This window comes from Bicyclus anynana, chromosome 5, assembly GCF_947172395.1.
Source record: "Bicyclus anynana chromosome 5, ilBicAnyn1.1, whole genome shotgun sequence".
NCBI classification, from domain to species: Eukaryota; Metazoa; Arthropoda; class Insecta; order Lepidoptera; family Nymphalidae; genus Bicyclus; species Bicyclus anynana.
In genome coordinates this window covers 15,984,420-16,000,001 of record NC_069087.1, presented here as the reverse complement: position 1 = coordinate 16,000,001, position 15,582 = coordinate 15,984,420, and the positions used below count along the sequence as shown (strand labels likewise).

The 15,582-nt window shown below is 36.1% G+C and overlaps 1 protein-coding gene across 11 annotated transcripts in view; it reads left to right on the top strand.

The window, feature by feature from the left end:
* LOC112043700 (peptidyl-prolyl cis-trans isomerase G) overlaps positions 1-15,582 on the top strand; it is a 244,743-nt gene that overhangs the window by 1,969 nt on the left and 227,192 nt on the right. For 10 of the 11 annotated variants that reach the window (XM_052881638.1, XM_052881630.1, XM_024079244.2 and 7 more), the window contains exon 3: positions 2,785-2,892. In XM_052881638.1, coding sequence (XP_052737598.1) covers positions 2,785-2,892 — 108 coding nt within the window. Of the gene's footprint in view, positions 1-2,784; positions 2,893-15,055; positions 15,442-15,582 lie in introns of those variants that run through there. The other variant, XM_024079262.2, reaches the window with a different exon arrangement.

The window sequence follows — 15,582 nt, the reverse complement described above, 5'->3', positions numbered from 1 at the left end:
CACAAAAATATCAGAATATATGATACTTACTATGACCGAAGGGACTTTCCATGTATTTCTATATCAAATGAAATTACCAATTATGTTTTGATGAACTACTAGCTGACGCCGCGCGATTCCACTCGCGTGGTTCCAGTTCCCGGAATACGGGGATAATATATAGCCTTCCTCGATAAATGGGCTATCGAACAATGAAAGAATTTTTGAAATCGGACCAGTAGTTCCTGAGATTAGCGCGTTCAATCAAATAAACAAACAAACTCTTCAGCTTTATAATATTAGTATAGATTAGTATAGATGAGTTGGTTGTTTCAGATTTTTTATTGAAGTTACAGCAAATTCATTTTTCTTATCAAGGGGTGCCACTTTCATCCATGATTTCAGCCATCATTGAGCAGGCATGCAGCATGTATAAGCATTACCACACTATTTATTACTAACGGACACCCACATCTTCGTCCGTGTGGAATTTAGTTTTTCACAAATCCCTCAGAAACCATTTTTCCGGGATAAAAAGTAATCTGTAAATGTTTTAATCCAGAGTTTAATCGTATTTTCATTCCAAATTTGAGCCAAATCAGTTCCATAGTTGCTGTGTTAAAGAGTAATAAACATCCATACAAACTTTCACATTTATAATATTAGTAGGACTAGCAGCTCTGCAGTTTCACCTGCATACCTTTATGTATAGTTTATTCCCTGTGTGAATCAGTATTTATATTGATTGGAAATTGTTATGTACCGCGCTTTTTATAAGTACAAGAATGATCAAAATCTGTTCAGTATATCCAGATTTATCCTCTACAACCCAACCAACTTCACATCTTTTATAATATAAGTAAAAAAGTTATATACAAGTAACAATATTGATATAATTTATATTTATTTGTAGAAAAAAAAGCTTAAAAAAGTATGACCCAACTACTTAAAAAGGACTGAACAAGAAAATAATATTTCAGATAGAAATAGAGATGGTACAAAAATGGCTAAAGTAAAACCATGGTTGCACCCATCATATACCTAGCATGTGCCTGTCTAAAATGGAGGTGCTCCTGGCATAATTACTGGTGCTACCACCTATTAAAAAAAACTGCGATATTTCTTAGGCATACGAGTAAAAAATTATATTTATTCGTGATAAATTAACAACTATAAAACCCCTGTACCCAGTTTATTAAAAAAAAAACAAATTGAAAAACAAATAAACAGACGAAACTTTGCAGAAGCTCGTTATAAACAGTAACTGGTGAGTGTGATTGGCGTTCACGCCTGGATTTGTCATTAGTTGGCAAAGGATTGGAAAAATAATTATTGGTGTCAAAGATATAAAAGTCAAAAAATTCCCCTTGGTTAATTTTTTTTTAAATAATATTAAAAACAAAGCGTGTTACAGATTTCAGATTATTATCGTAATGAAATTTTAGTGGCACCTTGTGTGTCATTAACATAAATGGCACGTGTTGATAACGATTTATTATTTGGAAAAAAAAATCGATTGTGTCCCTTTACAAAGTCTGCCTCCCCAAAAATCCATATTAATCACCACCACCCTCGTTTAGGGGTAGTGCCCTTGCGCACGAGTTGAATCAATAATTTTGTTGTTAGGGCGCTATAGGCCTCTAGTTTTAGTTAGTATACGGCCGAACGCCGGCCGCGTGTTATCGCGGATTTTATTGTTTTCTAAAAGTAATTCCGCGATTACAACACCGTGCGATGCATTGGTAGGTACAGTGCACACTTGAGATTCTTGGACAAATTTAATTTTTAGGTTTTGTTTGCTTGAAACATATCGCGGAGTTTTTTACATAATACCATAGTTCAATAGGGGTAAAACAATTTGCAAATGGTTATAAATAGATATAAAGCAAATAGTGATTTCGTGCGAATTCTAGCAAAACCGATGTGCAAAATTATCACAACGTTTTACGTTAATTAAAATGGTTGTAAATTACGATTTAAAGAAAACAAAACAGTAAACTGAAAAATGTTTTAGAAGTGCTTTTTTAGATTATATTACCTAATTACATAAATAATTATTTTACTCCATGAGTAAAATAAGGCAATGTTATATTATATCATTAAAGTTTCATATTTTTATGCAAGTGACAGAATTTGATAATTTCAAAGCATAAATACTCAACGTACCTATATATAAAACATCGTCCCACTCACATGATTTTATTAAATTATTTAATTGTTTTTTAAATTATATTCACAACATTTTTTAAATTAAATAATTGAAATGGGTAGAATATTTCCCATTTATTATTTTATGCAGTTTCTATTTGCATTAAATATCACGTGTCTCGAAACGGTGAAGGAAAAATATCGTGAGGAAATCCGCATACCTAAGAATTTTCTCTACGCGCGTGAAGTCTGCCAATCCGCATTTGACCAGCGTTGTGGGCGAAGGCCTAACCCCTCTCATTCTGAGGAGGTTCGTGCTCAACAGTGAGCCGAATATGAGTTGTTAATGATGGTGATGATATTGACTGATTGACTGATATGTCAGGACTATATTTTGATTACTTTATATCAAAGCAACTCTCAAACAAGACCTAAATAGCAATGCTATACGAATGGTAAGTGTGCACCAGGCCTTAGGTCTTGCGAGTCGACGGCTCACTATTTATTTTGAGATTCCATTACATGAACCTGGTATTGCATTGTCACTTGACGTACAACGCGAAACGCTTTGGCAAAACAGTTATTAATAAATACATTTATTTTATTAACAATTGTATTAGTTATATTAATGACTGTATCAATGGTGTGGTTGCGTAGGTTGCCGAAGGAGGAAATAGCGGCGCGGGTTGCGGCGTTCAGAGCGAAGCTGTCAGAAACCGGCGGCGCTGACAAGGATGTGCCCAGAGACGAGTTCGGGAGAGTGGCGTAAGTAGTTTCTTTTTTTTTTTTTTAGTGTATGCATTTACAAGCCGCGATAGCCCATTGGATATGACTTCTGATTGCCTTCGATGCCTTCGATTCGGAGGGCGTATCTACATAGTAAAATATATTTAACTAGCGGACGCCTGCGACTTCGTTCGCGTGAAAATCGATGTAAATTTTCAACCCCTATTTCACCCTTTTCTATTTATAATTTGGCATGTTTTATGTATAGTAAATAGTCCAGTAATCATTTTACAAAAATATAACTAAAAAAAACAACAACGATTGATATTAAAAAAACTTCAACCCCTTTTTTAATTTCATGGGTATAATTTTTAAAAGTCTTGAATAACATTATTTTTAGGACTCCCCATACAAACTTTCTGCTGTTTTATTTTTTGCGACAAAAGTATCATATAACCTTCTTCGTATTATAGTCTCAAATCGTGCCAAGTTTCATTTGAATTCATTCAGTAGTTTCAGCGTGATCCCCGGTCAACATACGGAAAAATAAAAATATATGTTCAGTATACATATATACCCTTGCAACTAAAATTATCAAAATACAATACAGAATTTGACCTGTTACAGTTTCATTATAAGAATAGATAGATTTCAGACAGTATAGTTTCACTATTCAATCATTATTTTTTAATCTATTAATTAATGTAATAAGGTTAAACCTACTGTTTGCATTTCTTTACACAAACAAGTTTAAAAACAATTAGCTTAATAGGCAATTATTATTACTGGAAAATCGATTCGTTCGCCCGAAGGAAATGTAATTAGAAAGATTTTATCGCTCCCGTGTAGTTTCATGTTATGTATGATTACAATAACAGAAACATGTATAAATACATATATTAACTAACTACTAACTTTAGTAATATATTTGTACATTTTAAAAAATACAGTCTTATTATCCTTGGTCTATAAATAGACTAATTTTTAGACCAAGGATAATTTATTAGACTGTATTTTTAATGGAATGGAAATATCCGTTAGTTTACAAGTTGGCCCATGATTATCACACCTGATGGTAAGTGATGATGCAATCTAAGATAGAAGCGGGTTGTTAGTAGGAGTATGAAAATCCACACCCCTTTCGGTTTTTACACGACATAGCACCGAAACGCTAAATCGCTTGGCGGCATGTCTTTGCCCGTAGGGTGGTAACTAGCCCCGGCCGAATCCTCTCACCAGCTAGACCTGGATGAATTAAGAAAACCTCAACCGGCCAAGCCGGGGATCGAACCCAAGACCTCCGTCTGGTAAATCTATTGCGCCACAAAGACCCGTCAAAATATTCTTTTAAAAAAGAAGAAATGCCGCGTTGGTTTAGTGTTTGGCCTGTGTGGTTTCGGATCATGAGGTCCAGGGTTTGATTTCTGGGTCGGATTATGAAATACTGAGCTTTATTAGGTGGAGACGTTTAAATGGACTGTGTTTACAAACAGCTCTCTGCCTCAAAACTCATATTTTATATTAATTTGTTGAATGTTATAGTTACTTCCACAGGTTTGTAAACTTGTAAATTCACTCTTTAGCAGACCCATATTCGTATTGTGAGTGTATTAAAAAAAACATACAACCTCCTCCTTTTTTGAAATCGGCTAAAAGTAATGAACCGTACTTATATAAAAGAAAATGAATATTTCTATCAATAACATCACTCATCCTTTTATTTTTATTCCGGATTTGTATACTAACACTATTTTTTACATATATGTAGTTTCGTGGATTTTACTTTGTGAAAGGCACTGAACTTATTTTATTTATTAATAGATCAAAATAACACATTTTGGGAATCTCTGATCTGATCTGCGGAATTTTGAGTTCCGAAGAGAAGTTAACTTAAGGTTCCGTAGAGAAGTTAACTTGGGGTTCCACGAAATTATTTAATTACCACAGTTATCGCAGATGAGAACTATAAAGCAATTGTTTTTTTAAATTGAATTGTTAATTAAATTTGTTCGCGTGACTCAATCTTTCGCTAAATCATTAGTATTACGAGATAAATAAAACTCTGTTCTAAATTTCATGAAAAATCCGTCGAATAGTTTTTGTATGATTGAATAACAAATATCTTAACATACAAACCTTCGCATTTATATTATTACTAGCGGTATTCTAGCGGTAGCCTGCCACTTCGTTTGCTTTGAATTCAGTTTGAACCATGGATTTTACCTATGTGTGAATCCAGAGTAAAATCTATTTCCATTCCAAATTTCGAGCCGCGAGAAAGAGAGCCGTGATAGTCCATTGGATATGATCTCTGCTTCCGATTCCCGAGGTTTTAAATCCGGTTGCATGCACCTCCAACTTTTCAGTTGTGTGCATTTAAAAAAAAATAATTATCACGTGTCTCAAACGGTGAAGAAAAAACATCGTGAGGAAACCTGCATACCAGAGAATTTTCTTAATTCCCTGCGTGTGTGAAGTCTGCCAATCCGCATTGGGACTATTGGTCTAACCCTATTCTGAAAGGAGACTCGAAGCATAGCAGTGAACCGAATATGGGTTGATAATGATGATTCCAAATTTCAGCCGAATCGCTTCAGTAGCCGCAGCGCAAAAAAGGAATAAATATATACACACACACACAAACACACTTACACACAAACATTCACCTTTATAATATTAGTGTGATTAATGTGAATGTACATTATTATATTGTGAGCACGGACACGAAGTTCTTAACCCTAAAAAGGCGCTCCCTTGTATATCGATCGCAGCCACCCTAGCTGATGGTTCTGTCAGGGATCCTTTTGTACAACCTTGTACAATGTTAATTTAGAATTACGTCAAGAATGATGATTATTTGAAAAAGGGCTTATTTAATTTTTATAATTTTTTTTATATTAAAATCTCCACACAAAATCTGCATTTTAAATCTTAAAACACAAATTAGATTAGTATAAAAACAAACGAAAAAAAAATAAAGTTAATTGGTCAATTTATTTATTTAACTTTATTTGTACACCACAAACATGAGAAAATACAAATAATAAGACAGAAAAATTAGACATTTTTACTTTACGAACGAAATGATTTTTTTTAATTAAAGTTCCTGAATTTTATAGATACACCGTTTTAGCAACTTTTTAGTTTATAGTAATTTTTAATATTAAGGTAGTAGGCACTTTATTACGAGTAAGTTTAAGTCAGCTTCGAGCGACCGATAACACAACACAGGATTAGAAAATAATTTAATAGCGTTGTAACAGCCGTTGCTAGGAAACTTATCGACAGTTTACAAACGGGTAATAGGAACCGGCTCCTATGTAAGCATATATCGAGAACATCCCAAGAGTACTCGATGTAGTAGAAGAGGTCCCTCACATATCGATCGTTGTCGCCCCTTCCCTCGCATGAGGCATTAAGGGTGATAATATTTTGCTTTGTGCTAGTTTAGTGTTATGTTCTACACTAAGATAATAAATACGCTAGATATATAATAAGATATAAGATTTTATACTATGAGATATGTCAATTAATCAATCAATCAATCAATTTATGTCACTAGCGCGTCGAAATATAAGTCCTATAATATTATAATATATAATACTACTAACTAAATGATATAGGCACTATATAACACTATAATAGTGCCTATATCATTTAGTCACATAGTAAATAACGGAAGTTGTTTTAACAAATGTTGCCTGCGATGTCGAGTTGCGTGTATAAACTATATAATATATTAATATACATAAATATATAATGTAAGTAAACAAAAAATTGAGCGTGTGTGCGCTCAGTGCTCAGCTAAATTTGGATCACTTTTTGCGGTGTTTTTGTAGGCACTCAACATGTCTAATAGTATAAAATCTCTGGCAAATCTATGTAAGAAATAATTAGAACTTTCATAGAGTCGTAATTTTATAAATTTCTACACTATGTTTGGGACTTTTACTGATAATGCAAAATATTTTTAAATGCCACCAATACTGTATCCCACTAATAGTATTTCTGTACGCTCTACTGTCGTAGGATTCGACAATCGACCAACGGGACGGGCTCAAATTTTAATAATGAAGCTATTGAGACTAATAAATTAACTACGACTAAGGACTAATTATTTTTATAGGACTAATAATTAGTTTCAACCTTAGCTTTTAGCATTTTCTGTTCTGTGGTTTCAACCAATACGTAGGTATAATGCAAAATATGCTACTTATCATAGTGGCATAGTATGTATTGGTTATCGAGTACTAAACTAAAATGAAAATTTTTACTATAACATTTTCTTAAAAGCGCAAAAACCTTTTAAACAACAAAAACACCCAAATCGGATTATTAGATTTTAATAAAATCCTACACGTGAGTCGAACACAGAATAACAGTCCTTTTTTTGAAGTCGGTTTAATAGTAGGTACGTTAAATTATTACCTATGTAAATACTCATTTAACGAAATAGCCAAGAATATTTTGAAAATCGTGTAATGAAAAGTGCAGTAGCACAGTATATAATACTCTGGCAGTGACGTGTACCTACTTCATAGATGCAAAAATGCACTGCCTACCCTAAGGACTCAATACGATCCTATGTTGGACCACAAAATACACAGTTGGACAAGGAACTTTCCAATTTTCACTTATAGTGCATACCCTAGTTAAAAACTTTGTGCACGCCACTGGAAAAGGGTCGGTCTACTGTATCGATCGCCGCGGCCCTACTAGCCACCCTCTGCATATTCAAAAGTCAAAATGGAATTATCCCTATTTTTTTTCATTATTTAGAATCAACGAACAATAGGTACCTACTCTGTTCAAAGATTCTGAATTCATTTCAAAATAATTTCTCATTTTCCGCTGGCATCGGAAAACAATACATTATTAATTAAGCAGACAATGCGAAGTTTTTCATGCTATTCGATATGAGCGCTTTTCAGTTTCAAGTATTCATCGGGCTTGATTGCTTGCGGCCCTTTGTTTTCCAGTCGCTTTTTGTAAAAAAAAAAAAAAAGGAAGTGCAGATCGATCGTCTGTAGTCTATACTAATATTACTATCATATTACGATAGGTAGGTACAGTCGTACGTATACATTTTAACGCCATTGAGGTATGACGTTACGATTTACAAAGTACAATGGGCCTTCAAGAAGGCATGTTTCCAGTCGCTTTTTTTTTCTTTAAAAAAAAAAGGAAATGCAGATCGATCGTCTGTAGTCTATACTAATATTACTATCATATTATAGGTACCTACAGTCGTACGTATGTATGCATTTTAACGCCATTGAGGTATTATTGTAGGGACGTTACGACTTACAAAGTACAATGGGCCTTCAAGAAGGCATGTAATCATGTATTCATAGGTTTTGTTACGATAATAAAACTTGCCATGTATGAAATAGAGGTGAAAGTTCATTTCATCAACCCATAAATTCTTCATTACAGATACCTAACGCTCTTATGATTTTATCAGAAAAAAAAACAAACTAAGATACGAGGCTACGTATCAAGTAATAAGTACCAACTAATAATTATTAAGAACGATAAAAATCGGCTCCCGTTTTATGACTAATGAATACATACGTACAACGTCCTAGTATGTTTTGACTAATGGTCGGCGTCCACTGATCCGTATCGTTTGTATCGGACGCATTGCATTAATCGGATTTTTAATTTTACTGTACATAAATCCGTTCGATGCGATCGCTACGATACGGATCAGTGGACGCACTAGTATGACTCTCTATACAAAGAAAACTAAAATCCGTTTGATGCGGATATGTGAACGCCTGCGTTAACACTGTGTTTTCTGTGGCGGGCTCGCTTTTTCGAAGCCTTGGATTTCCAGATCACCCATTGTGTCCAAATTATTAAAATGTTAGGAGAATTCTAAGATGACATCATAATAGTAGGGATTAAAATGGCTATACAGTGCAGCTAGCCTATAGGTCATTGCGCACTTGATTCGAGACGATATTTTCATAGGGTCGGTCGAGTAAGGTCGAAACTCTGTCCATTTTAAGTTTGAGAATTTGTTACTAGGATAGTGTAGTGATATATCTTTGATTTTATTTAAATTCTTATTACAAAGTACATGTGTATGTAAATAAATTATTTGTATGTCGTTAATTTTTATTAAATTACCCAACTGGTTACTAAAAAAATATATAATATCCCTAATTAGTTACGCAGCATTATACCAGTACGCTCAGTAGGCAAATATATACATTTGGTGTATTTTTACTGAACCAATGCCCCAGCTATTCGCCACAGATGTTTAGTGCAGGATTATTAATTATTTCGTTCCATTAACACACATAGTAGCATGAACATGTTGACAAGGTGTTAATCATTTAGCACTTGGCAGTAAAGTCGGCATCGGTATTTCAGTTAATCTTGTACCAATTATTTTTGGTGTTGTAGTTAATATACTTAAATAATACTTTATTTTAATTTTTAAATTTAATTAATTAATGTCTTTATTGTTGGAACCCAACTTTTTAGCTCGCAGATTGTTAATTAAATGAATTAAGGAGTTCCTGAGTTAATTAAAAAATCTGGAACTTTCTTTTTACTCTTTTTATAAATAATTATTAGTCCGCTGAGAACAGAATTTGCGACAGGGCCGGATTATAACAGGCGTCCACTGATTCGCATCGTACGTGTCGGACGCATCGCATCAAACGGATTTTTAATTATACGGTAGATAAAATCCGCTCGATGCGATCCGTACGATGCGGATCAGTGGACGCACTTGTATGACTTTCTATACAAAAATCTGTCATACGATGCGGATCAGTGGACGCCTGTCATTAAAGAGGTCTTAAGGCGGACGAAGCCTTGTGCGTCTGCTAGTTTATATATATCGCAAACTAAAAACTATTTCACAATGTTATACAACAGCTCCTGTCGACCTAAAAGCATTTTCAACAAGCTCTCCGTGCAAATGTCAAGTCTTACTCCACATAGGAGAACATAGAGACACGTTCCAGCCCGCGGCGCTCGGTTCTTTCCAATTTAAATGTACACACGTGTAATATATTAAAATACGAAGTCCCTCGTGTACTGCAATGTACAAACAGTTAAGTGAAGTTAAGGGTTAAAGTCTCGTTATTAATGACAGCTGTAGTAGTTAAAAAACCGTGTAACTTTGTAATGCCGTTTCGAAACGATTAATCTGTAGAAAATTTTTACGCTGGCACTTCGAGAGCCTTACCTACACTATACTCCACACTATCTTTTGGCAGCTATTGGTGATAACAGTATGATAATCCTCTCAGTAGTTTTGAGTTTATTGCGAAACAGACAGACAGAGCGCATGAATTTGTTTTAAAATATGTATAGATTAAAGTCTTGGTAATATATTCCTTGCGACATTTACTTTGTTTAGACTTTACTTTGTCGGAAGAAAAAATGTAATGATAAAGAAAAGTGAGATGCAAAGCGTGACTTTCCGTGAATAAAAGCAGTCTTCCTCAAAGGTAATAGAATACGAGTATACCTACTAAACGTAGCCACGCTTTGATGTGATAAAAGTCAGATGTCTGGTATTAAATATGTTCGTTCCTGTGTAACATGCGGTGAAAAAGCATATAAATTCCACATGAACAATAAAAACATATACTCGTAAGTTACCGATAAATTATGTGAACTTATATAAAAATACAGTAGAAAATCTTGAAGAAAGAAACTTTGGGATAGAATATATTTATAGAAGAATAATGTAAAATCGTATAAAATTCATAGAACTCTTTACGTATCTGGGGAATTACTGTCGACATGCTTCTTCCACCCTCCGGCCTTATTGACGACTTTCGTGGCGCTGTGGTATGCGCCTTGGATTTACAAAACGGAGATCCTGGGTTCGATCCCCGGCTAGGCCGATTAAGGTTTTCTTAATTGGTTCAAGTCTGGCTTGTGGCAGGCTTCGGCCGTGGCTAGATACCACACTACCAGCAAAGACGCACCGCCAAGCGATTTAGCGTTCCGGTACGATGTCGTGTAGAAACCGAAAGTATGTCGATGAAATTACAGGCATGTGTAGCTTAGATTTAGGGGCGGACGGACGGGCAAATTTTAATAAGAAAACTGTATCATTCTTGACTGAAGGAAATAAATTCGGAATTTATTACTGTGCATCCATAAAAAAACACGTAAAATCCACTTTCGAAGTACATATTTTTAGAACAGTTTACAATATAACAAGGCCGTAGCCCATAAATATCACAAGAGATGTGCAACTGAAATAATATAAGTATTGTTTTTTTTTTCACAATCGTGCTTTTCACACATACACTGTAGTTCTGCTACAGTGTATCGTTACATAATACATGGTACCGTTGACACAGTTAAGAAATATGTATTCATGTTAACTGCATCCGTATTTACTTTTATTCTAGTAAGTATAGATATTTTACTTTTTTTTTATCATTTTATGAGGAACTGTTGGCTTAGTTTGTAATAGTAAGATGTACAGAGTATAGACAGGCGTTTTTGTATGTGAAACTGGATGTATGTGGAAATGTCAGTTCCATTAAAAATAGAATATCTAGGACACATAACTCTTTTAAAACGTACTTATAGTATTTTTTTTTATTCTTTACAAATTAACCCTTGACTAGAATATCATCTAATGGTAAGTGATGATGCGATCCTATTCCTAACAATGGAAGCTAGCTAACTTGTTAGGAATATGATGAAAATCCACACCCCTTTCGGTTTGTACACGACATCGTACAGGAACGCTAAATCGCTTGCTAGTACGTCTCTCTCGCTATTGTGGTAACTAGCCATGGCTGAAGCCTCTTAAGAAAACTTCAATCGGCCCAGCCGGGGATCGAACCCAGCACGTCCGTCTTGTAAATCCACCGCGCATACTACTGCGCCACGGTTACTGTCAAATGGTCCTAACTCGTATGGTATGGTATCCTATTAATTGATTATGAAACACGGCTAAAACTCACGTGATATTAAGTCGGAGTATGCCCGACTAGTTTCGAACCCATACGGGGCCCTTAGTCATGAGCTGGTTCTTGCATCGCGGCACGATCCAAACTGCGAAGCGGCTGCGCGACGCGCTGCTGCACGCATTGCGCGCGCGGAGAGGGGTTGAGTGGTGGGGAGTGAAGGTTCCGTTACACTCTCCGACGGTTCATTAATGTCATCTTCATTAGACTCGTCTTCATGTAAGCAAACCTAAGTACCAAAGTATGGTATCCTAATAAATAAATTAGGCGTTCTGTTAAATTTCGTGTAATTTCTCACATAGATACAAAGACGAGGTCTGCGATTTCTTCCGTCACGAAGTGGATTTCAGCCACAGTAATAGGGGCATCAGGATTGGTCACACCCGGACCAGAAACATCAAAAATCCCTGGCATGTCGATTCTCTTTCTACGATCGCAAACGCTTCGAAAACTAGAAAAAATTATGGTAATGACAGATCTTGATCACGTGACCTGTCGATAGCAAATGTCATTCCCATACATTTTTCTAGTTTATGAAGCGTTTGTGATCGTAGAAAGAAAGTCAACGTGCCACTTAGCTACAGGTGTAGGTGGGTCTCATTCGACAACAATAAAAGGCTAACGTGTCATAAACGGATATGCCGAAAGTAACGAACTGTTTGGCACCGAGAACATGAATCCCAGCATAATTCAGACGAGCTCTGTCAAAACATTAGACGTACCATTTAAACATGTTAAACATGCCGTTTATATATTTTTTATTACATTCGTTAGTAAGCTATAAAATATATCGCACGCTAATAAAATACAACGGCACGACGAAAGTTTATCGCACACGTTTGGACGTAATAATGTACGACAAGCGAAATTCGTATATCAATTAACAGATTCAATATCGTCTGCCAAACCAGCAAACGCTACATGCCGCGTGTAGGCTCGCCAAGTCAATACGGACATTAGGGAATCCCCCGGAATTTCACCTAGGAATAGTAAATGTGTAGGAATTTCCTGGAATGTCATTTATTATTTATGCATATATACTCATACATACATGCAGCTTGTTGTTCGAGTCGAGTCTGAACTAAAACTGAAACTGAAATTCCTGTCGAGAAAAATTATTTTTAAGTAAATAGTAAGTAGCTATTGTAAACCGTTGAGAAGTTCCCTTAACTGTCCCTCGTCTCCATCACCAGACTCTGAATGATAGTCACATCCCATCTTGATGTAAAGTTCTCGTCAATATAAATTAATCAAGCCCAAACACAGGGTAACTGCTGTAACTGCATAAGGAGTTCTCTCGACTGTGCTTCGGCTCCATCATCAGATCTACACCAGACCTTTATCGAATTGTAGTGCTTTAAAATACTTAATAAAAACATTAACAAACGCACTAGTTTCCTCTACAAGATACTCCGAACCCTTTCAAACAAAAAAATAATTTTCCTAATCGGTTCAGGCGTCTTCGAGTAACATTCCTAAAAAAAAAGATTCCGATGAATTGATAACCTCCTCATTTTTTGAAGTCGATTAAAAGAGATGTGTAATATTGTGATGTATATACAATTTGCACACAAATCACAATATTTGCCAGTATCGATCCGTTTATTTAAGAAGCTTTTACATAATTTATATCCCAGCAAAAGTAGATAAATGGTGTTGTGATTGCGTCTGAAGATAGAGAAACGTACACGCTTGTGCTACGTACACAGCACATTAGCTTTTGGCAACTGTCTGTATCAATCCCAAATCCAAAATAAACCGCAAAACGTAGCCAGATATACGCGTGATACTTCAAATTGTAAAATAGGAACGCTGACGCAGTTCTTATATACGTATTACTCGTGTTTTACTTGCCTACATGAAAAACGCGGTCAGCTGCATGGCTTATATAGCTATACGAGTAGGTAGGCTTGTGAAGTTGTGGGATTTGTTTTGTACGACTTAACCTGTTTTATAAAGAAAAACTACTGACCTACGCCTATACATACCTAGGCACGTGCAATTATGTCTAATGGTGTTATTATTAAAATATGCAAGGACCGTAATAGCTGATTCTTATCTTCGTATCATCTGAGAAGTTTCCTGGTAAAAATTTATGCAAGCGCGCTATACTACTTGTGTATCGCTTTTTTAACACTGTTGTTTTCTTTTTACCCGACTGCAAGAGGGTTTATGTTTTTGTAGCGTATCTTGTACGTATGTGTGTAACTATGTAATGATTTTTATTACATCACATCTTCTAAACTGCTGATTTACATAATTAAGATATCGTTAGATTCGTCTTGATAACCCAATGTTGGTGGAAATTGAAAAAAACTAACATGACGACTGTGAGACGCTATAGACTTGACTGGTAGAATTTTTTTTTGTCATGTTAAAAAAAAACTACAATTAGAAAAACGTTATTTATTAATTGTCTATACAAAATACGCGCGGCGGATGACTATAGGTGCGAGTAAGTATGTGAAGTGTAGTTATCAAACACCAATTAAATATATTAAATATTAAAATCGGAAAAGTGTGAGTCGGATTTGCCCACCGAGGGATATATAAATAAAAACGTAAACGTAATAAATCCGAAATTCCCCATATTTTCTTTAACTAAAAAGTGAAAAATAAATAAAATAACTATAAAAATAAAAAACCCGCCTGCATAAAATATAAAAACTGAAAAGAAAAAAACTAGCCCCGTCCAGAATTGTGGAAAACAATTAAAAAACAGTTGTGACCTATTAAATAATGCCGACTAAGTAAAATTTCAATAGGAAATTAAATGGGAACGTTCGTTTCAAAGGCCCTATGTTAGATTAGTTAGCAGAGCGGCGTCAGAACGTCAAATTTGACCCGAGGACCGTAAACGAAAAAAAAATGGAATCCAAAAACAAATTATTCACGGAATATATTAGGCTCAAAATTTCAAATCTGAAACAAAATTTACCCATGGAATAAGCTTCGTTTCATTCTTTAAATGGGTCAAGAAAGACCATATGAAGGTTAAATTCATTTACACGTAAAACAACACGTCTGCGTTGGTGAAATTCGGACGGAGATTAAATCGGAGCGCTCGCTTCAAAGGCCCTTTGTTATCAGGGCGGCGTCAGAACGGAGATGGGTTGTTTGCGCAGGGTGCGCGCGTCGCATGCTTCCTGTTATTCCTGCAGTAGCGCCGCCGGGCCGCCGCCGGCCGGACTACCATGTGACGTCACGCCCCACGCCTTCGCAGTCTTCCAGCGGCCCCGCCGCCTTAGTCTAACTAGCTTTAAGAAAACAAGTCTTCCACTAGGTTAAGGAATTTAGTTATAATGCAACGTGGTAGAGCGTCGCGTCGCGAACACAACAACCGCGTCGTATTCGAGCGCCTCTGGCGGGGCACTTTCCAGGCCGTGCTCGCCGGCCCGCAGCGCCGCCCCCGCGCCTCCTCCCACGACCCCAACCCGGACATGTCCGTCGACCCCATCAGACATGCCCCCGTCAACGACCCCCTAGAGCCAGCCCTGAGAACCATCCTCGAAGGGCTCAGGGGCTGCTGTTGTCGATGCAGTTGCGCCACCAATCGCAACAATGTTAACAACAATTTGCAGGTCTGTCTCTCCAACGAGGAGGAGAGGAAATCTATGCGATCCGTCATAAGGTGTGTTTTCTACCGGCCATTGATCTCTACCGTGCCTATACGATAACTAGAACAAATGAAAACAATATAATCACATTTCTATAAACGCTACGCCTACAATACTAATAGGATTCTTAAACGATTTCACGCTTCGCAGTAATC